The following is a 21,326-nucleotide window of genomic DNA, read 5'->3' on the forward strand; positions in this document are numbered from 1 at the left end:
GGACTTAACTGAGCTGTGGATAAGACGATCCAGTTTTTGGAGTCAATTTTTTGACTACAATTTCTAGACTTATACATCAGTATATACAGTATTATAATGATAATATTAATACATAATATTGAAGTACATAGCATATATAGAAATATGTAGCTAAGAAAAACCCTCCATCTTTTGGTGGGGGGAACCCCTCAAGCATCATAGAGTGATACTTTAATTTAGAATACTGGAAAAGCTTGTCTCATGAAGTCTTCTCATTTGTTTTTTTCAGAGAAAACACATCTAGCTGACTGCAACTTAAATCGTAAGTCTCTCAGGAAAGCAGCACCAAAGGATCCAGAGCACTTCTGAAAACTGTGAGCATTCAGCATGGAAAACAACATGTTATAAATGTAACAGAGCAATTCTCAATTTTGGAAAGCTGGATCAGTCTTAAGGCTAACTAAAACGTATCAACTGAGAAGCAATTTTCACTTCCATTTGAGATCAACCAAAGTTTGCCACGACATTTAACCTGAAGAAACTATAGTGTATTCTTTATAGTGTATTCTTTTTATTGCATTACCAAAATACACACAAACATGTAAAAATATTCCACTTCTGGCATAATTTATAAGAGAAGAAAGAGATTTAAATCAGCAGGAATACAGTCACTCTCTAATTACATGTGTTTTGTGTTTTTAGCAAGGAGCACGGTTCGGACATCTTATCAATTTCATCTGTCCAAATAGTTATGCAATATCCAGTAAACCTTTCCAAAATCTCCAATGTGGACCTATTGGACCTTTTCCCTCATTTATGTATTCTAAAAAAGTAGTGACATTTCATTGCCTGCATCTTTTTTTTTCTTTGTGTGGTTCTTTACTGAATGCGGTCAATTTTTCATTCAAAGCAAGATCCCAGATCTTTCTCCAATGCACACGAGTTTGTTTCAGTAATTGACTTCCAGTTTTTAGCTGCCACTAGTCTTACAAGTGAAATTAATAAAGACACAACAAGGTATTTATATGTAAGTCCCTTACTTTCATCTACAAAGAGAGATAATAATCACCTGCCAACATATTCAATATGTTGCTTGGTAATTTGGCTAGTATATCTTAAGATTTGCTGCCAGAAAACCAATTTTCTAGGGCAGTGGTGGCGAACCTATGGCACACGTGCCAAAGGTGGCACTCAGAGCCCTCTCTGTGGGCACACGCTCTGTCACCCCAGTACAGAGTTCGCCAGAGTTTGTGACTAGAAAGCCAGAGGAATGTGGCACTTTGTGATAAGTAAGTGGGTTTTGGGTTGCAATTTGGGCACTCGGTATGTAAAAGGTTCGCCATCACTGTTCTAGGGCATGTAAGGCACAAATGTATCAAAATGCCTTTTTGAGCACATCCTCTTCACTATACTTCTTTTTCTTTCTTTTTTTATATTTCTAAGTATTGTTATTCACCTCTTTGTACATTCTTACCAGTTTAGCTGAGGAAAGATTCCATTGGTACATCTTTTTTTTAAATTTCAAATTATCATATATTATTCTAGCACAAATTAGCCTCACTGCATTCTATATTTTAATAGTAATATAGTTTTCCTCTTAAACCCTTACTAAAAGCCAATACCTGCCATTTCCTCCAAGTATTTAAACTTGCATCATGTTCTCTAAATTATATATTTAAAATGGATAAATCCAGTGTGGTAAAAGTCTACTTGAGCAATAGGACCTTTTCCATCTCTCATCTCCTCATCCTCTGCAGCTCTCTACACTGCATTGTATTCTGGAAGGTTTCCCAGCCCTCCAAAATAGATTGATGGTGGGGAATGAAGCTCTGGGGAGGAAGGGAATCACTCCCTTCTGATTCCACTGATACAACTCCTGCAACATTTGATCCAAGCAGATGATTTTATATCACCTACAGAAAAGTACTTTAAAACAATGGATTCACCATTGGAGAAAAATGGCTTAGTCCTAGAGAGCCAGCTCCTATTTAAATGTAAAAGAATACAATTTTGTAACCACCCCAAATGCTGCTGCAGAGCAGCTTTCCAAGAAGCTTGAACTGTATCCAGGTAGAACAGGCTCATCCTATCTATTACTAAATACTTAAGGTTTTATTTGCTTTTATCTTGGAAAGATCATGATAAGAACCATAGTTTATAGCATAGTAAGGCGCATATGGATCCCTAAGCCAGATGTGCTCTTTGTAGCATGTAAAGCCTACTTTATGTCTTTATATACGATGCAATCATTCAGCAGCAGCCATTTTATCCTTCCTTTTAATTTGTTTCCGTTATTCTCCTATCTTTAGAAGTCCTAATTCCTCTGTAAATTCAGCATTCTCTTCCCTTCCTTTCTCGTCCCTCGCACAGAATATCAAATTTGTGATTTGTACAAAGTATTGCCCACAGCCCACCTAAACACATAAAAAAGGGAGCCACAGATGTAACTGTGTAGATGAAATGTCCATAGTCTCTTGCCAAGAAAAGCTATTCAGGGGTCTATGTTGCTCCAAACAATGAACATCTCCCATCAAATACATTAGCAAGGGAATAAGAAAGGAAAGAACATAATTATAATGATGAAAGAATGGGCCCAATTAAAACACCTTTTTCTAAACTACAATATTCTGCTGAATGGAGACTTATTTTCCCCTAAGCACTGTTATGAGAATCTTAACAATCAAAGACTAAAATAGATGGAGCCCTTGGACAATAAATGTGGATAAATTTGTACAGAACATGCTTGAAGACATGGAAGGTAAACTCTTGATCTTTTAAACTGGCTATGCATATGATATTAGATATGTAAATTATGACAGAAACTGCTTGCACATAAATTTAATTACAATGCCCAGTAAAAGCTAAAAGGAATACATCTGCCATTTTACTTTGATGGATGTAAATAATTTTAGCCGCATTTTTGGCAACCATTCTCAGAGCTCCTAGCTGATTTTGTTCAAATTCAATGAGAGAAAGTGGGAGATATTTGAGTCTGTGACTAGTTTTTTTTTAAGGCACAGGTAAGTGGAGGTTTGCAGAGGGATAAATCAGTATAAAATATGTCATATTTTTTGTCAATTATAAAAGGTGAATTTAACTCAAAACACTTGAAAATGAAGCGATGTATTAAACAGTAAAAATGCTAAGGATAATTTCCTGGGTTAAAAAGTAGTCTTATATGCCAGAAAATACAGTAATGCTTTTCTGTTCTTTAATGCAGGCTTCTTGGCAGACATTATTATGCTTTTTTATACAGATTTATTCCCTCTTCAACTAAACAGTATATAGCATGAGTGAGCAACTATGTAAGGGTAGGGGGCTATATTAACCCTCCAGGAGACTTTGTAAGGCTGCACCTCTTCACAGCATTTGCTCTTGTCCTCTTTTCATGGTTAGGGGCATTTTCACAATGTCTTAGGGGCTTCCTGGGCAATTTTAATAACAGGAAGTGAACTGAAGTTATTTCCTGTTCACATCCTGTTTCAAAAAGGGCCTCCCCAGGCCTAAATCTCCCCAGTGTATGTGCACCCCCTCCCAAAGAGAGGATATTTGGGAGCATTTCAGGGCAAAAAAGTTTTTGCAAAAATTGTTTTTTGATTTCTGGGGGCCCTCCACATCCCCTAGAGTACATTTGGGGATATATTTTACTTTAAAAAATGTTTTGGGGCGCTGTGGCTGCATGAAGACCACACTTAATATAGTGACAAATATTCAAAGTGTCATGGTCAGTATTCTGTCTGATACAGTTTTCCACTCTCCAACTTTTCCAGATTAACCATCATCCTCAGAGCCATTGCAACAGCAACTCATCAATGAGCTTTAAGGAGATGCTGCTTAGAGAAAACATTCTCTCCCTTTAAGTATGTAACATGAGTACTTTCCAGTCACACATTAGAGTGGGAGGGATTCCTAGTTTTGCTTGTTATTTTAATGGGGAAAACTTTTAACACAAAACTGAAAGCAGAAGCAGCCTCAAACACATATATGTGTGTGTTGCTTGATACAATTCTTTGGAACACAAATTGAATTTCCCAGATGGCCTACACTGTCATGAGTGTGACCCAGAACATCCAAAAGCAGAAACATATGGAAAACCATTGGCTGTTTTCAACATTTGTTTTTCTTTGAAACAAACCCAGGCTATGGCAGCACTTTAAGCTCAAGTATTAGAGGCTCTGAAAGTTTAAAATCTTCATATTCTTAAAACTGCAGATCACAGGGATCATGCATCTCTCCTGATGTTGTTGGGTTGCAGCTTCTAATTTCCTCACCCCTAGCAATGCTGGCTACAGCTACTAGGATTTTCAGTACAACAAGATCTGGACGATTACATGATTCTCATCCTTGGATTGAAAGAATGTTAACTGAGACAACTAAATGAGGCTGCCCGACACAGCGGGCCAGTCTGGTTGTCGCGGGGGGGAGGGGGGAGCAGCGGCTGTTGGGCTTGTTGCCTGGCCTGGGCCAGTCCCAGCAGCCCATGCAAGGGGCTGACTGGGCCGGGATTGGCCTGGGCACATCTGGGAGCAGGCACTTCTGCCCCGGCACTCAGGACTACATGTCCCAGGGAGCACCGGGAGGCAGAAGTGTCTCCAATTGGGCGGCGGCATCCCTTGGTGCCGCCCTGGATTGGACGGGAGGCCGGGAAGCAGAACCTTTGCCCCTTTCTTGGCCTCTCATTGGTTCTTAGGCCTATTTAAGGCCATGCGGTGGCCCGGCAGGCGCCATTTGCCACCCGGCTCGCCATGGGTGCGGACGGGAGCCGGGACAACAAGGAGGACCACATGGGCACCCCCACTGCCGCCACCAGCTCTCTGGCGCAACAGTCCCTCGCAGTGGTTTGCCCCCTCCCCGCCCATCCTTCCAAGTGCCAGTGTGGAGGCTGTGGCACAGAGCACAGGGGCAGCCCGGAACCCACGGGCACCCCGGGCAGCACTGCTGCACCTTCAGAAGGTGGTTGCCTCCTACCTCTGGAGCCAGACCTTTAGGCCTTGTGGCTGTGGCCTGAAACACATGGGTGCCAATGGCAGCGCACCTCTGCTTGGGCCAAAGGCTCCTCCAACCCAACCCCACAAGCAGTCAAGGGGGGGAGGCAGCCCTTGCCAACAGCCAAGGGGTGGTCTGTGCCCTGCTCCACTTAGAGCCAGCGAGGCACTTAGAGCCAGCGTGGCCTAGTGGTTTCAGTGTTGGGCTGCTATTCTGGGATCAGAGATTGGGTCCCAGCTTGGCCATATTTTCTTTGTCTTTTCTTTCCTTGGCACGATGCCACCAAAGCCAAAAAAAGGCCAGGAGCAGCCCCCCCCCCCTAACAACTAGGAGACAATCAGGTCAGCCCAGGAAGTCCTGGTCTGACTTGGCTCCTCATCAGATGCACAAAAGGCCTTCTGAGACACCAGCCCACGAACCCTCCCAGCCCAAGAGGCGATGAGTACAAACGTCTACAAGAAGTAAGTCTCCAACACGGGATGAAGTTATAGTGGGCATCCAACAATTCATCGCTGAGCTGATCAAAGAGGGCCGAGAAAGCAGGGCCAGGTCCAAGTCCAGACTAAGAACAAAAAGCGGACCCGTCATGAGTCCTCATCAAGCAGCTCCAGCTCAGCCAGCTCTTCTTCCAATGCCTTCAGTTCATCTTTGGGCTTGTTCTCTGCCAGTTCCATAGTGCCAGTGCCTCCCGCTTCCCCTCCAGCAGCCAGCAAGCACAAAGGAAGCAAAGGCAAGCACGATAAAGAGAGACCAAAAAAGGCCTCGGTCTTGCCACCCAGAGATCCATCGTCATGGTTCGTGAGTACTCGTGTGCCAGCTTGAGCAGGGACCATTACTGGCTGGAAGGCCCTGGCCCTGGGCATGTCTTCTTCGGCCATTAGGTGTAGAGCCCACCATCTGGGACTTCAGGGGGTTTTGGTTAGACCAGCAGGCTTCCGGTTTCCCAAAATTTTCCAGAGGGGAGAACCCGCCGAGCATCCACCTCCACAAAAAAGTGAGGAGAAAGATCTTCAAGGGGTGTTTTGTGGATGTTTTCACACTCCTCAGGCCCGGGGGGGAGGAGGTGGGGGAGGGTTTGCCCACTAAGATGGGCAAAAAGTGCCCCACGTTTCCACCTGCTGAGCACACCTTCATTAATTGGGTTGAGGGCTATGGGGTTTTTATGGCTGTTGTCTCCATAGCCTACCTCAAGCGAGGATGGCATCTCATTAGCCATATGCTCAATGTACTCAGGGCATGGTCCATTTGCGGAGACGCTACTGCCATCGCATATGACACAGCTTTCTGCCAGAGGGCTTCCCAGAGTGGTACCGATAAGTGGGACCTCACAGAGAGGTGGCTTCTCGAGGTGGGCCCTCACGCTAAGGCTAGAACCACAGCCAAGTGGCTTGGTAAAAGAGACCCCAAGAGGCTGGTGTGCTGGGAATTTAACTCCGGAAAATGTGTCTGCTCCCAGTGCAAGTTCGAGTATTGCTGCGAACTATGCTTAGGCCCACACACCAAATTAACTTGCACTCGCCCTTCAGCCTCCCAGCAGCCCTTTCAGTCGGAACGCCCCACTCAGGCAGCTTCTGGAAAGAGAGGAGCCCCTGGGATATGGTACAGGCTGCCCCATCATGCTTTGGCCTTGCCCCCACACCCATCCACCCTATGGCCCTGATCCCCCTCCTGGAAAGGTACCCTAACAAGAAGGCAGCCTCCACCCTTGCTCTTGGTTTCACTCAGGGTTTCAGGATTTCAGCAGTGAGCCCCAGGCTGGCTTCCGATGCCCACGACCTTAAGTCCGCTCGTGACATGCCCCAAGTTCTCTTCGACAAGGTCCAAAAAGAGAGCTCAGCAGGTAGGGTGGCTGGATAAAGTTGCTGTCCTTTTAACCTTAGCTAACCAATTCTAAATTGTCCACCTCATGGAGATATCCAACAACTAGACTGAACCAATGTATGTGATAGAAAATAGTGCAACAGTCATAATTCAGTAGTATCATTTCCTATTTTGCAACTTTTAAAGTTAGAATGCAGCTACACTGTAGAAATACTGTGTATACTCGACTATAAGTCAAGAACTTTATGCCCCAAAATGGACTCCAAAATCCTAGGCAGACTTATACGCGGGGCAATAAGGTAAAATAGTAAGCAAATAGGCGTAAAAGAGACTCATCAGAGGAAGGCTGACCAGGCAGAGTTCTCCCTGAAAGCCCTCCTTCCAGGCTCCATGTGGGAGCCCTGCCCAATTGCTCCAAACGCTGCCACTTCTCGTTCTTCCAGGTGAGGCTTCCCTTTGAGAGCCCAGGGATGGCCATTTGGCCACTGGGGCGCCATAAAAACCCGGACTGGAGGTAATTACTGGGATTCAGGTTCAGATTTAAAGTAGCCTCTTCTTCTTTTTCTCCTTGGCGCCCCCCCCCCACCCCCACCTTAGATGCCTCTCGAGTTACATCCAAGGTGGGGAGGATGGTCAGGGAGCCAGAGCTATCCCTCCACTCTCCTCTCCACCTTAGATGCCTCTCGGGATACATCAAAGGTTGGGAGGAGGCTCAATACAACCTGTATTTTGTGGAATTTGTGTTTTGAAGGAAGCCCTCCAAAATACTATGCCACATGCTTTTAAAAAGCAACTGTAAGGACTCTTTAGGAGATGTTGTAACATCTTAAATGGACAACAATACTAGTAGTTCTTTTGTCTTACATGGTAAAATCTTGTCTCCTCATTTCATGCTTTCTTTGTTATTTTTTTTATGATGCAAGCTGTTTTAGCTCAGTATAAAATGGAAGGCTAAATACTGAAATACAATGTTTACATTTCTGCAGGCCTTCATATCTAGAGTAGATGTATTTAATATAGATGAAATAAAAGGTTTGGTGGAAGATTAAATGTTAACAGATTTTATTTGGCATACCTTTTGGCAAGCTGCAACCTACCCCATGAGATTAAGAAAATGTTGCCTCAGTTGGCAGGTACACACACATATGCTGATGAGTGGACAGGTGTTGGGGGATATAACTGGAAAGGTAAGAGTGAACTGAAGCACAAGTAGTACAGATACTGTTAATAACCTCAAATATCTAGTCCTTCTTTTCTGACTGGAGCAAGATGACATGCATCACAAAAAACACAAGTACAGCATGGAGAAACTGAGATATTAAAATATAAAACTTCAGGATCATTAGAACTTAAATAAAGCATTAAAACATTTCCTTTAAAGTTCTTCTGATTCCTTTCTAAAGGTACACTGGTAACAAGTAACAAAATGTTCTAATCTTTAACTTGCCACAAGACCCTTTCTTGAAACAGACTAACACAGCAGCCTCCTTAGAAATCAGGAGACAAGTTACTGTATATAATGTATAAGCCTAGAAATTTTAGTCAAAAAATTGGCCCCCCAAACTGAGTCAACTTATCCATTGGTCAGTGTAAGTTCTGTACTTTAACTCTTATTAAAAGAAAGAAACATCCCCTGGTGAAAGGCAAGAGTATACTCTGTCTTGGAAGCACTGCCCCCCCCTTTACTCTCTCATTCATCCAACCTTTAGTGTAAGCACAAACAGCTATGCCTGGTGAAATGTTTTGAGTTACTTGGCATTGTTTTCCTTTCCTTCATTCTTTACATCCTTTGTTATATGTCCCTAAATTTTACCCTTATCTTATCTATGGGTCATATCAAAATCCATAATTTTGGCCCCCCAATCCTGCCCTTGACTTATATATGAGGTCGACTTATAGTCGAGTATATACAGTACTCAACAAAACAAAAGTATTTCTTCTTATTGAGCCTTAATTTGCCCAAGAACAGTTTTACAGGTGATAAATTAAAGGTTCAAAGCATTAGAAGTCCCTCTCATTGACTAAGCCTAGGCAAAACACAGCCAAAAGGTCTATGCAACTGAAAAGAGAACATTCAATTATATATAACTGTGATTACTAAATGGGAAAAAAGGAAGAGAAACAACTATTAAGATTAGCTACCCACCTTGAACACCTCTGAGAAGAAACCAGATCCTATTTTCTCACAGGAAAAGTCATCAAGCCGGGTAAGTCTTGAAAAGGCACTTATCAAGGCCTTGTATGAAGAAGTCCAGACTCTGCCCATCTGGGACACAGTCCCATCACCTCCACCACCCCCATCAAAATCTTCAAGGCGCTCCAAACGTGGTGGAAATCCTGCTATTGAATTTCGCTTACTCCGATCCATCTTGTAAACAATATGGTTCCTTTAGAATGGAGAGGATATCTCACATCCTTGGTGTTCAATTTGTTTTTCTTCTCTCTGGTTGGATACTAAAAAGAAAGGATAAATAATTGAACCATTTTCTTTTGCCTCATCTCTCACACTACACCGCCAAATAATAAGGCATCAAAAACATAAGACTGTATTGGGGAGCGGGGGAGTGGGGAGAGAAAAAGCTACAGTAATTTATTTCATTCTTGTAATCAGCATCTAATAACAACTAAGTCTAGGACAATGCTTATTAGACTATCTGATGTGAGAGGCCAGCAATTATTTTCCCCCCAGTTTGCCAAAGACATGCTGAATAGTTGTACCCATCAGGTACAACTGTTTCTCCCTCCCTCCCCACCCACCCACTCCCCCTAGCAACTTGCCAGGGACTAGCAGTCCATGGCTCAGGGACTGGCACCAGTCCAGGTACTACCACTTTGAGCAACACAGGTCTAAGAACTCAGAAAAAGACATGTTATAAAGTTATGGTACTTTGTTCTTCTTAGAGTTCAAAATTACTGATTAACAATTCCTAATGTTTGTTTTTGAGGACAAATGGATTGCTATATTGTTGTGTATTTGTTTCTAAAACCAAAATTAAAATGAATAGTATTTCTTCTTTGTGCTTCTTAGGCCATCTAATGTGGAAAAACAGCAAGTTTTTCTCACCAATGTGCCATGGAAGAATACTGTATTTGTGCCAATTGGCTATAACTGTTTCTTTTTGTCCTGGACACTTGCCACAGACTAGTAGCCAATGGCTCATGGACTGGCATCAGTCTACAGACCACAACTTTGAGTAGCACCAGCTTATAGGTGGGAACACATTTATTGGTATATTGGACTAGGAAAGAACTGATGATCTCAAAAGATTCTCTGCACCTTTGGAGCAGAGCATGCTTCTTACTATAAACTAGGGGTAACAATAATGCAACCCTCGAGACATTGGTGGATTCCAAGTCCTAGAAACCCTAGCCAGCATAGTCAATAGTGAGAAATGCTAGCAGTTGTAGACTAACATCACATGGAGGGTCACATGATTTAAACCGCAAAACAAACCTTGATATTGTATTACTCTGAGACTATGATAAGAAACTGTGATGGAAAACATCATGGCAAACAAACACATTTCTAATGAAATACTTTCCATTCAAAAACAGAAGTAATGTAGAATGAAATTAATAATATAACCTACACTGCAACAAGTATTAAGAACTCTGCTCACAACTAGAAGTTTATTTCTATACCGTGGGCTAAATCAAAACGAACAGCTGCAATGGATCTAAGGATGAAAATTAACCACCTTGACAAACTGCACACTGTAATTTTCATCTGAAAATTGCAGATAAAAGACTTTTGGTTGTAACTTTCTAGTTTCTCAGATGGTTTGTAAGGCTGGGGAAATTAAAGCCAACCTATCACCCCTGGAGACCTCCTGGAACAGCGACTGACTAATTTGAGGCGACACCTCTCTCAGAATTTACAAACAGGGAGGTCCAAAGCTTTTAGAGTTACTGGGAAAAGCAAAACCACAGCAAAATTAATTTAAAGCCTGAAAACTGGTTTTTAACATATTACAGACAAGCATGAACATATACAGAGTTCTACAGAGAAGGTATTTCTGAGTCAGAAATAATTCTGGAAAACGAAGTTTTCTTTATATTTCCCTGTGAATAATGACAGCCATTTTCTGCAAAAAAACATAGTACTTGAAATGTTTCCTAATTAACAAGTAAATGATTGCCTATCTGTTACAACAGCAATGTCCAAACTCTGGCCCTCCAGGTGTTTTGGACTTCAGCTCCCAGAAGCCTCAGCCACCTTGGCCAATGGTTTGGAATTCTGGGAGCTGAAGTCCCAAACACCTGGAGGACCAGAGTTTGGTCATCACTGCTTTACAGGGCTGGAGACTAAATGAGATGTCAAACACTCCACAATATCTCCTACCAGAGCTTCCTGAACCCTTATCAAAACATGTAAAACCCCACTTTAGACATGTATGTTTGTATGTTACATGATGATGTATTTTCTCACTGGCAGTGATGTCACTGGCATGATCCAACAGTAACTCACAACTGCATACATGCATTGCTGCAGTGTCTGTCACATGAATGGGAGCTAATTTCAGGGTTTTTTTTCCCCCAGGTACAATCTGAAGCCAAACTCTACAGAAATTTGTAAAACTGGCTTGACCAGAAACTATAGCAGGATGGAAAAACCACATATATTATGTGTGATGAGACATTAAAGCAGCACTGTACAGCTGAAAAGATCTTCTCAGTACACAAACTAAATCCTTAGTAAAGAATCTGTTTAAAAATAGATTGCTCTATAAAGCTGTGTTTGTTAGGATACAGAAGTTAGGATACACAAAAGACATGCAGCAATATGTATTACAACTTTCACAGGCAATACTTTGTGCCCACAAGACTGGCATTTTAGTAATCTGTTAATTCCTTAAATATGTGCCAATGTACTAGATTAAACAGCCATAGTTGAGATTTTTCGCTAGTATCAGTAAGCTCTAGCATCTTCCCCAAATACATGCTAGACAAAAGTCTCAATGAGCCATTTACAGCATTGTCAGCTGCTAACCTTGGCAAGTCCCTTGGCAAGTCATTTATCCTATCTTCCTTGTACTTTTACAATGCTCTGAACGTATCAGATATCAACATCTCTTCCATCTTACTCTTTTGTTAGTATTTCAAATGTATAACCAGTCAGTGATCGCTGTTTCTTCAAAAAGGAAATTTCTTGTTCTAGCTTGAGCTATCATGTTTCTAATTTTCCACAAATGGAGTCAACAGTCCCAAGGGATAACCTGTTTTACTCAAAACTATTCTGGTTCAGACAGTGAACATCAGTTGGCTACTTCATGAACTGATAAGTGGAAATTAATTCATGTTATAATTGACTGTTCTGAATCAAACAACTCATTTTCTTTCTCACATTAGCAAAGCCAAGCCAGTTCTAAATCCACATTAGCAAAGCAACTGAAGAAACACTAACGTTCTAGTTGAGCCCAGGGTGTCTCAGCTTTGTACTTTATGCTGGACAGACTAGTATTTTAAAACTTTGAATTTAGAGACATTATTAATTCTTTTAGTGCTTCTGACAGAAACAAATGGGTTTCAGTTACCATGAACAGAGCAATGTTAAAATTATGTTCTGTTCCTCAACCTGGCTATAGCTTCTCTCTCTTGGGCCTGCAGGAAAACTAGAATTTCACTTCTCCTAGTATAACTAAGGCACACATGGCAATTGGATTACAATATTAGTGGCACTAAGTGTCTTCAAATATGAATTTATAAAAAGGCGCCGCCACCACCTGCTACATCCAGGACACCTTTGCTCAGAGTTTTCCTGCCTGTTGTATCCCACTCTAGTCTCTGCATGAATGCCTGTTTTACCATAATAACTAAATAGCTCTTTCATGTTTTTAGGCAGCATGCTTCAGACGACCAGAGTAACCATGGCCTGCTTGCAGACTTCCTGGAAGGATCTGGTTTATTGCAGTAGGAACAAAGGGATGCTGGATCAGAAAGATGCAAAGAAGAGGTGAGTACTGAAACCCAAATTATTCACTTGTTCCCACATTCGTTCTGTAAAGACAGCATCTATTTTACAGATAACAAACAAGTGTGGCCTAGAGAAGAGTGATTTTGAAAATGAATTAAATAAAAGGCAGAGGTGGGATTTACTCACCAACCAAACACTTCAAACCCTTTTCCTCATTAATTTACTCTAAAATCATTTGTTTCTCCCATCTCTCCCCAAGCTCTACTTTTCTACCCCTGTCACACTTACTTGTCTTTTATCTTGTTCACCCCAGTCCTCTGCCTAGTGTAAAGAAACTAGGCTCAGCATACAAAGATCTCAAAAAAGGGGCCTGCTGTCTGATTGTCTGCCATCCATCAAAATCCTAATCATGACCTCCCTACAGTCAAACTCCACTAAACTATAGCTGAAGCACAAATCAATACATGGTGTGCAAGTATGGGATGGGTATCTTTATTTTCCTGGTCTTGTCCTGGCTTTAATTAAAAACCTTAAAACTTTAGAAGAATTTGATTAGGTCTGACAGAGCTTTGAAACAGACATAAATTTAAGAGAAAGATCTTTGTATAAATTGGTTATAATTCCCCCACATGTGCATGCATGTTGATTTAAAATGACTTCTAAGAGTTCTTTTCCATGAATTCATCAGTGAGTTTACTGGAGAAGATGCTGGAGCTGACTGGGAAAGCTAAAATCAATTCCCATCTCAAGACATGAAGTTCACTGGGTAACTCTTAGACAATTACAGTCTCTGCTCTAACCTATATCTCATAAGGGAGGACAGAAAAGCGACTATAACTGGAAGTATGAAATACAGCAACCCCACACAAACGATTTGGCGGTCGCTGAAGGAAAGACCATGTACCATGATATAATAAATAAAATTGCATTTTTGCTTCTTCTGCAACCTTTTATTTCTCTTCCAATATACAGTACTTATGATTTGAGCACATAGCTAGCAGGAGAAACTAGACAATGTGGCTTTATCAAATGGAGGAAACAAAAGGGAGGGAGTTACAGAGCAGGAAGTACCTGCTCTGAAATGGCAAGTGTGTGCATATGTGTTCTTGATACCTGAAGTGGATATTAGGGTAGGGCTATCATCCAGGTAGTGGCTGTCATTTACACAAGAACATTCTACACTTTGTGGAATATTTAACTGGTCAAATGATAGATTAAGTGCCTTTTCTCTTTCCAGAAGGCTGCTACAATCCCATGCCCTCCCATTACTTCCTGAACAGATCAGTGGACCATCTCATTAACCTGACAACACAAAATGCTTCAGGTAGATTACAGAGCTACACAGGATACAGTATTAACAGTATGTCCTGTCAGCAGTATTCCACTCCCTACTTCAAGAGTAAACTCTGAAGAAGAAATCAATCCCTGTAGGAATCAGGCAATAAACAAACCATAAAGCAACAACAGGATTCATCTTAAAGCCAAGGCAAAAAAACAAAACAAAACAAAACAAAAACAAACAAGATCAGAAACTTATTTTCCTCTGTGGATAAAAATCCAGACAGTTTTATGTTACTCATCATCATATGAATAAGCAACTGTCAATTTATATTTATCAGTTTACAATATGAGAAACTAAAGATGCATGTACACTAGAATGGTGGTCCAGTGGGTGCACCCCAGAAACAGTGACACCCAGTCTGGCTTTACATTCACTGCAGTGTGTGGTTGTGGGTTCATGCTGCCACCGGCCTCCCTCCTGCCCAGGCAGTGACAAAAAGGTGAGGGCAGTGGATGCACACATGGCCCTTCCAGCCTCTTCACTGCTTTGACTCTCTCTGCTGAAGTAACCAGGGAAAACAGGCGAAGGTGACGGATGCACACACATATGCTCCTGCCGGCCTCCCCTCTGCCCTGGTTCTGTCCACCAAGGGAATCAGGGCAGCAGGAAGGAAGGTGAGAACGGCAGGCAGACACACACCCTTGCTGGCCTCTCCAATGCCCAGGCTCCCTTCATCAAGACAACCAGGGCAGCAAGAAAAAGGTTAGGGCAGTGGGAGCATGTATGCCCCTGCCAACTTCCCTGCTGCCTTGGCTCTCTCTTCTGAGGAAACCAGCACAGTCAGGGGGAAGGTGAGGACAGAAGACACCTGTACACCCCTGCTGGACTCCCTGATGCTCTGGCTCTCTCCGCAGAGGGAACCAGGGCAGCAGAGAAGAAGGAGAGGGCAGCAGACATATGCATGCCCCTGTCAGCCTCCCCACAGCCTGGCATCAGGGAAGCCTGAAGAAGAAGACCCATCCTCTGTCCATGCCTCCCTTGCACTGCCTTGCTTGCCTGGCTGCCCACCCCAGCAGTCCTTTCTCAGTGTCAGTGGGCAGCAGATGGCCAGTTGGCCAGGGAACAGATGAGCAAGGCAGAGGGGGGAGGGAAAAAGTGGAACTGCAGTGGACGACACCAATGCTAGTGATGCCACTGCTGCACTGTAGAAATAATGCAGTTTGACACCACTTTAAGTGTTGTAGCACCATCCAATTGCATCCTGGGATCTATAGTTGTACAAGGTCTTTAGCCTTCTCTGGTAAAGAGTGCTGGTTACCAAAAGAACCACAAATCCCAGGATTCTGTAAGATGGAGCCATGGCAGTTAAAATGGGGTCACGCTGCATTACTTCTGCAGCGCAGGTGCACCTTAAAGAGTCCCATACAAAAAAGCAAGTATGGAATTGTGACAGAACACCAGTAAACTTAGTTTGAAAGAGTTTTATTCCTTGATATTGCAACTGCAACAATCCAGACTTGGGCCTTTATCAAACATTCATCAGCTCAAATCAGACAGAATGCCTTCACATGTGCGTTTGTTATTTTAACACATGATACAGCTAAAAACAATATTATTCTGCACAGCAATCACTGTGGGGGAGCAACAAAACTGGCTAACCTCTTTATACTGTTTAGTCACAGATGAGCAACTTTAACCTTTGTCACAAAAAATGTATAGAGGAAAAGAGTAATCTAGGTATATTAAAGTCATGGATGCTGACTTCTTAGTCAACTGCATCTCCCAAAATCGCTATTAGTACAACATGACTTTCCTACAACCATAATTTCCCTCACAGGAAAAGGAGCTATGTTGCAATATTTTATCACTGAGGAAGTTTACTTTTTTCCGCCCAAGGATTCAAGGACAGCCCATGAGATCATTACTGATAGACCCACTCCTCTATGGATAACTGTACCACACTTTTTCAAAAGTGTTCATGTTTTTTTTAAAGATTATAGATTTGTAAATGTCAGCAAGTTCTCTGTTTTGTAACTTTAAAAACTCATTCTGTATGCTTTCCCCTCTAATGTGCACCCATTTTTAAAAGAAAAAGAGTGAATAAACACTGGTCCAAAACATACTGCAGAAATAATCCACTTTGAGGCTGCTTTAACTGCCCTGGTTCAATGCTAGGGAATTCTGGGAATTGTAGTTCTGTGAGACATTTAACCTTCTCTTGTGCCACAATAAACTACAATTCCCAGGATTCCCTAGCACTGAGCCAGGGCAGTTAAAGCTGTCCCAAACTGGATTATTTCTGCAGTGTGTTTTGGATCACTATCTACTACAGCACCACTGCAAAACTGCTGCACTGGGACACAAAATTACACCACTGCACTGGAGTGCAGATGTCCCTGTTTAAAACACAGAATCAAAATGGCTTTTTATAAAGTCATCTGGGAATGTCTATGTGTTACACAACATAGGATACAAGTGTCCAGTCAAATGAGGTATTTCTGGTTGGCTACTAGGGAAGACAAACCTTAACTAGATATGCTGAATTGGGTAAAAAGCCCAAGGTTTATGTTTTTAAGCAAGACCCCCTTAATTGAGATCCATGCATATTAAGGCCCTGAGTACACATTCTTACTCTGCCCACTTAAAACACTTTAGTAACCCATGGGGAGAGGGTCTTTTAAAAAGCAGACCACAGAAGTCTGAAGTCAGGCCACTGCTACGAATCCTCTGCATCAGCCTTCTTTGAACTAGTACCCTTGAGACTGCTATCTTTCAACTCCCAGCATCCCCAACCAGCATGATATTCTGCTTCAGAATGATGAGAGTTGCCATTCAATACATCTGGAGAGTACAAGGCTGAGAAACACTACTTTACATTGTAACTTCCCTCCTGAAGTCATTTTTTGCATTTATTAGCTGGAGAGTACACTAATGCAAACCATTTGTTTGAGTATATATATATTCAACAATCTATTCAAGACAGAACCCAAATGCCACAGATAATGGCTCATTGTCCTCTTCTCATTCTGTCACTAATGGAAATGCTTCCTTGTTAGGTTTGTATTTCAGATACAGGTATTACTCTTTAACCTCCCATTGACCTACAGTACTTTTTAAAATTATGCCATTTTATTTATATTATGGATATATTATATATTAAAGAGACATATTTTGGTTATTAAAAGGACAGAAACAATATTGCAGTGTCCGCACATTATCTTGACCAACATTCTTTGCAAGTCTACTTATTTAAAAAGCAATAGAGAAAACACGTTTCAGAATTAGAAGACGACCATCTGGTCTTCAATTCAGTGTGTTGCTACACAGGAATGAGACATGCGACCAGCACTGATACTCTCTAATATGCAGTTTTTAAATTTAAAAGGAAAGTAGGACAAAACAGATACTGAATTAGAAAAATGGATGCACATTTGCTGCTTTATTAAAATAAGGGAACCATTTGTTTCATTCTCTATAACATGATGTTCACATTTCCACACCAAGAACAAACAGTGGAAATATGTATGATGTATTCACTGGTGTAAAAAGTATTTTTAAAAAGGCCTTATCTCGGGTTGTAAAACAGTAGTATTCTTTACTTTGTAGATCTACAAATGAAGGCAAGACTGGAATTCCAGCCCAATCATTACAATATTTATTGTGAAATTGTCGACACTGAATTGTATGATTTTAAAACTAGTTTTAATATTAATTTGACTAAAAATACATTTTATAAACACTATAGAAACTACTCCAGCAAGATCTAAGAAGACAGTACTCATTTCTGCAAGAATTAAGCATTCAAATAGTAAGTCATTAAAAAACTCAACTAGCACTATAGTACAATACATGGAAAACGCTATAATAATAATAATAGTTTATAATACATGCCCATAGAACAAACCCCATGAGCAAAATTTGGGCCTACATACGTTTTGACTACAACACACCCAATGATTCAATGAGATTAACTTATACAGTAACCCACCATTCAAATTCCTGCCTGAAGAAGTAAAGCCCTCCCTTCAGCCACCATCTTGGGGGGAGAGAGGCCTGTTATGTTTGTTTGTTTGTTTGTTTGACTTTGTATTGTACTTCCTGTTGTACACCGCTTTGATCTAATTTGGAAAAGCGGTATATAAATAAACATTATTATTATTATTATTATTATTATTATTATTATTATTAAAAGCTGACAGAATACATCTATTCCAGTTGAGAGTAACCATCAGGATACAAGCCATATGAAGACAAAAGTTTAATTAAACCCTAATTACAGTGAGCACTCCCATCTCTCAGTCAGCTCAATCAACCCTCTTGCATGAAACTGGTACTCAGGAACAAAAGGTAAAGGGGATGTAAAATTAAGGGGTACTTGACAGTCTTAATCACATTTTAAAAATGTGTAAACACGTGTGACCATGATCACTAAGTAGGTGCAGATTATTACTCTCAACTATTGAGCAGTAAGGGGTGGAAGGTAAGATAAGGAAGTTATCCCCACCCCCTTACTCTTCATCCTCATTATCCCAGACCCTCAGACAGGTGGCCAGACACTCCTCCCTCTTGGACTGTCTCCTGCTGCTGTCCAGAAAACATATCCAGGGTTAGCCATGTAGCAAAGTACAATAACATCCCAAACCCACAAAACAGTTATACCTTTACTGGGACAATCAAAGTGCACAACATACATGCTACAAGGTGCCACTGTTTTGTGGACAAAGGTATTAACAGTTCTGCAGATTTGTGAACTCGGAGGCTTTCATGGCTGGCATTCATAGTTTTTTGTGGGTTTTGGGGGCTGTGGCCGCATTCTGGAAGAGTCTATTCCTGACTTTTCGTCAGCACCTGTGGCTGGCATCTTCAGAGATTCAAACCCACAAAAAAAAAAAAAAAAAACCCTATACTTTTGTGGATTTGAGATGTTAGTGTATTTTGTGTCCTACTATATTACTTTGAGGGTATGGGAGGAGGGAAAGAGTGAGGAGAGAGACAGATAAGTTACACAGAGCACTGTCAAATCACAGCTGAATTCCCTTATTATTAAATCCATGTCCAACTATATTTTCTTTAATCCAGAATTCAAAAACATCACCAGGTTAGTCTGGAAAATCAGTATATATATCAGGGATCTTGTAGTACCTTTGAGACTAACTGAAAGAAAGAAGCTGGTAGCATGAGAAATGTATATATAAATCAGTATGCAAAAGGAATCTAGCAGCACCTTTTGCAACTCATGGAAAGTAAGGAGGTGGTAGGAGGAGCATGAGAAACGTATATATAGATCAAGTTGCAAAGGGATCTAGTAGCACCTTTGAGACTTACTGAAAGAAACTGGTAGCATGAGAAATATATATAAATCAGGATGCAAAAGGGATCCTGTAACACCTTTGACACTCACTGAAAGAAGGAAGTTACTAGCATGCTTTCCTAGGCTTGAGTCTACTTCCTCAGATGGGAAAAAACATGCATCTGAGGAAATAGGCTGAAGTCTAAGAAAGCTCCTGCTACCAACTTCTGTCTTTCAGTGAGTCTCAAAGGTTACAGGATTCCTTTGCATACTTCTTTAATCCACAATACTCTCCTCACCCCACTTCCAACCCTATACCCCCCAAAATATCTTGTTCCTTCTTACCTTCCCATGGGGGGGGTCACTCCTGTGTCCCCATGCCCCAAAGTAGAACTGGAAGGGGAGTCCATCCACACACACACACAACACACACTTGTCCCGCTTCATGGGGAAGACCCACTAAGTCCTGTCCTCAAATCCCACCCAACCCCAATGGAGGACCCCTCGCACCCAGGTTGACCAGGTGTCCTCAACGCAAAACGTAGGACCTTCAAGGAAAAATGGAAGACCGTGTCAAAATATAAAAAAGCTCAAAACACTACCATAAATACAAATCCATGCTTTTTAGTCATGCTCAAGATGGAGGACATTTTACAATTCCTCCTGGACAGAAAGTGGAAATGGAGGGTGTGTCCTGGAAAAGGAGGTGCCTGGCTACCCTGAGGGCCAGGTACTGCCAAGTGGAGGACCTTCCAGAAAACATGGAGGGTGTGACCAAAACACAAGCTGAACAGAAATGTCAACCCATGCTTCTTGGTCAGGATCAAAATGGAGGACGCTTGGGAGTTCCTCCTGGACAGGAGGCTGGAAATATAGGGCCTGTCCTGGGAAAGGAGGACCTTGGGTCACCCTGAGGGTCAGGCACTGCCAAATGGAGGACATGAGGGAAACAGAAGCTCGATGGAAATGTCGACCCATGCTTCTTGGTCAGGCTGGAGGACAAATGGAGGACATTTGGGAATTCCTCCTGGACAGAAGGTAGAAAGGCAGGGCGTGTCCTGGGAAAGGAGGACCTGCCAAATGGAGGACACCCAGAAAAAAATGAAGGACGTGAGGAAAATGCAAGCTGAACAGAAATGTCAACCCATGCTTCTTGGTCAGGATCAAAATGGAGGACGCTTGGGAGTTCCTCCTGGACAGGAGGCTGGAAATGGAGGACGCGTCCTTGAAAAGGAGGGCCTCTGGTGCTACTTCATGCGCAGAGCTTTTGGGGACGGCCCCCTGGCCTCTCCCTCTCTGTGTCCATATCTATCTATCTATATCTGTGTGTGTTGATACTCACCAGAGCAGTGGGCCTCCTTTACCTCCTCAGCGGGGGAAGGAGGCGAGGAAGAGGGGGCTTGGCGGGTCCCACACACCGAGGGACGGACCATATTCACTCCCTCTTCCCAGAGACGGCAGGGGCTGAGAGGAAGGCGGCGCTGGGGGGCCGGGGAAGGCGGTCTGAGGCGCTAGAGGAAGGCGCAAAGCTGGGCCGCGACGACAGCAGCAGCCTAGGGCCCTTCCCCCTCCGCAGCACTTGAGGAGGCGCACGCAGACGTCCCGCCTCAAACGGCCGCTCCAGGCCAAGTGAGCCGCCTTCGCTTGGCTGGGAGCCACCGCTGGACGGAGGGAGGCGGAGTCTTGGCTCTCCGCCAATCGGAATGGCTTAGGGCTTGATGGACGGCGGAAATAGCCAATCCTATGAAAGGTTTTTTTTACCCCCCCCACACCCACTGCTTTTTGGTGAGGGAAGGAGAGCGTTGACTGACAGGCCTGCTTGACTGGAGCTGCACAACAACAGCCTCGGCTGAAGCCAATTGGAGGAAGGGAGGGAGGGATAAAGGGGGCGGGGCAGCAGTTCCTGGTGGCGCAGTGGTTAAATGCCGGTACTGCAGCCACTCACGCACAATCCGCAAGGCTATGAGTTCGATCCCAGCCAAGGGCTCAGGGTCGACTCAGTCAGCCTGGTTGCTGAAACGAGTGCCCAGCTTCCAGGGGGCAATCAGCTTACA

General features: G+C 42.6%; 1 protein-coding gene across 1 annotated transcript in view; it reads right to left on the bottom strand.

Moving 5' to 3' along the window:
• The window catches only part of TESK2 (testis associated actin remodelling kinase 2), a 78,696-nt gene extending 57,812 nt beyond the window's left edge, over window positions 1-20,884 (bottom strand). Inside the window, exons 1-2 of the mRNA XM_089515027.1 lie at window positions 20,615-20,884; window positions 8,933-9,240 (exon numbers count right to left, since the gene is read on the bottom strand). Of these exons, the coding sequence (XP_089371153.1) occupies window positions 8,933-9,154 (222 nt within the window). The 5' untranslated portion in view covers window positions 9,155-9,240; window positions 20,615-20,884. The remainder of the gene's footprint in view (window positions 1-8,932; window positions 9,241-20,614) is intronic.
• Between the last annotated feature and the right edge of the window lie 442 nt (window positions 20,885-21,326).

The sequence above is a fragment of the Sceloporus occidentalis genome, unplaced genomic scaffold (genome assembly GCF_023333645.1).
Source record: "Sceloporus occidentalis isolate IW3139 unplaced genomic scaffold, rSceOcc1.0.p SCAF_3, whole genome shotgun sequence".
NCBI classification, from domain to species: domain Eukaryota; kingdom Metazoa; phylum Chordata; class Lepidosauria; order Squamata; family Phrynosomatidae; genus Sceloporus; species Sceloporus occidentalis.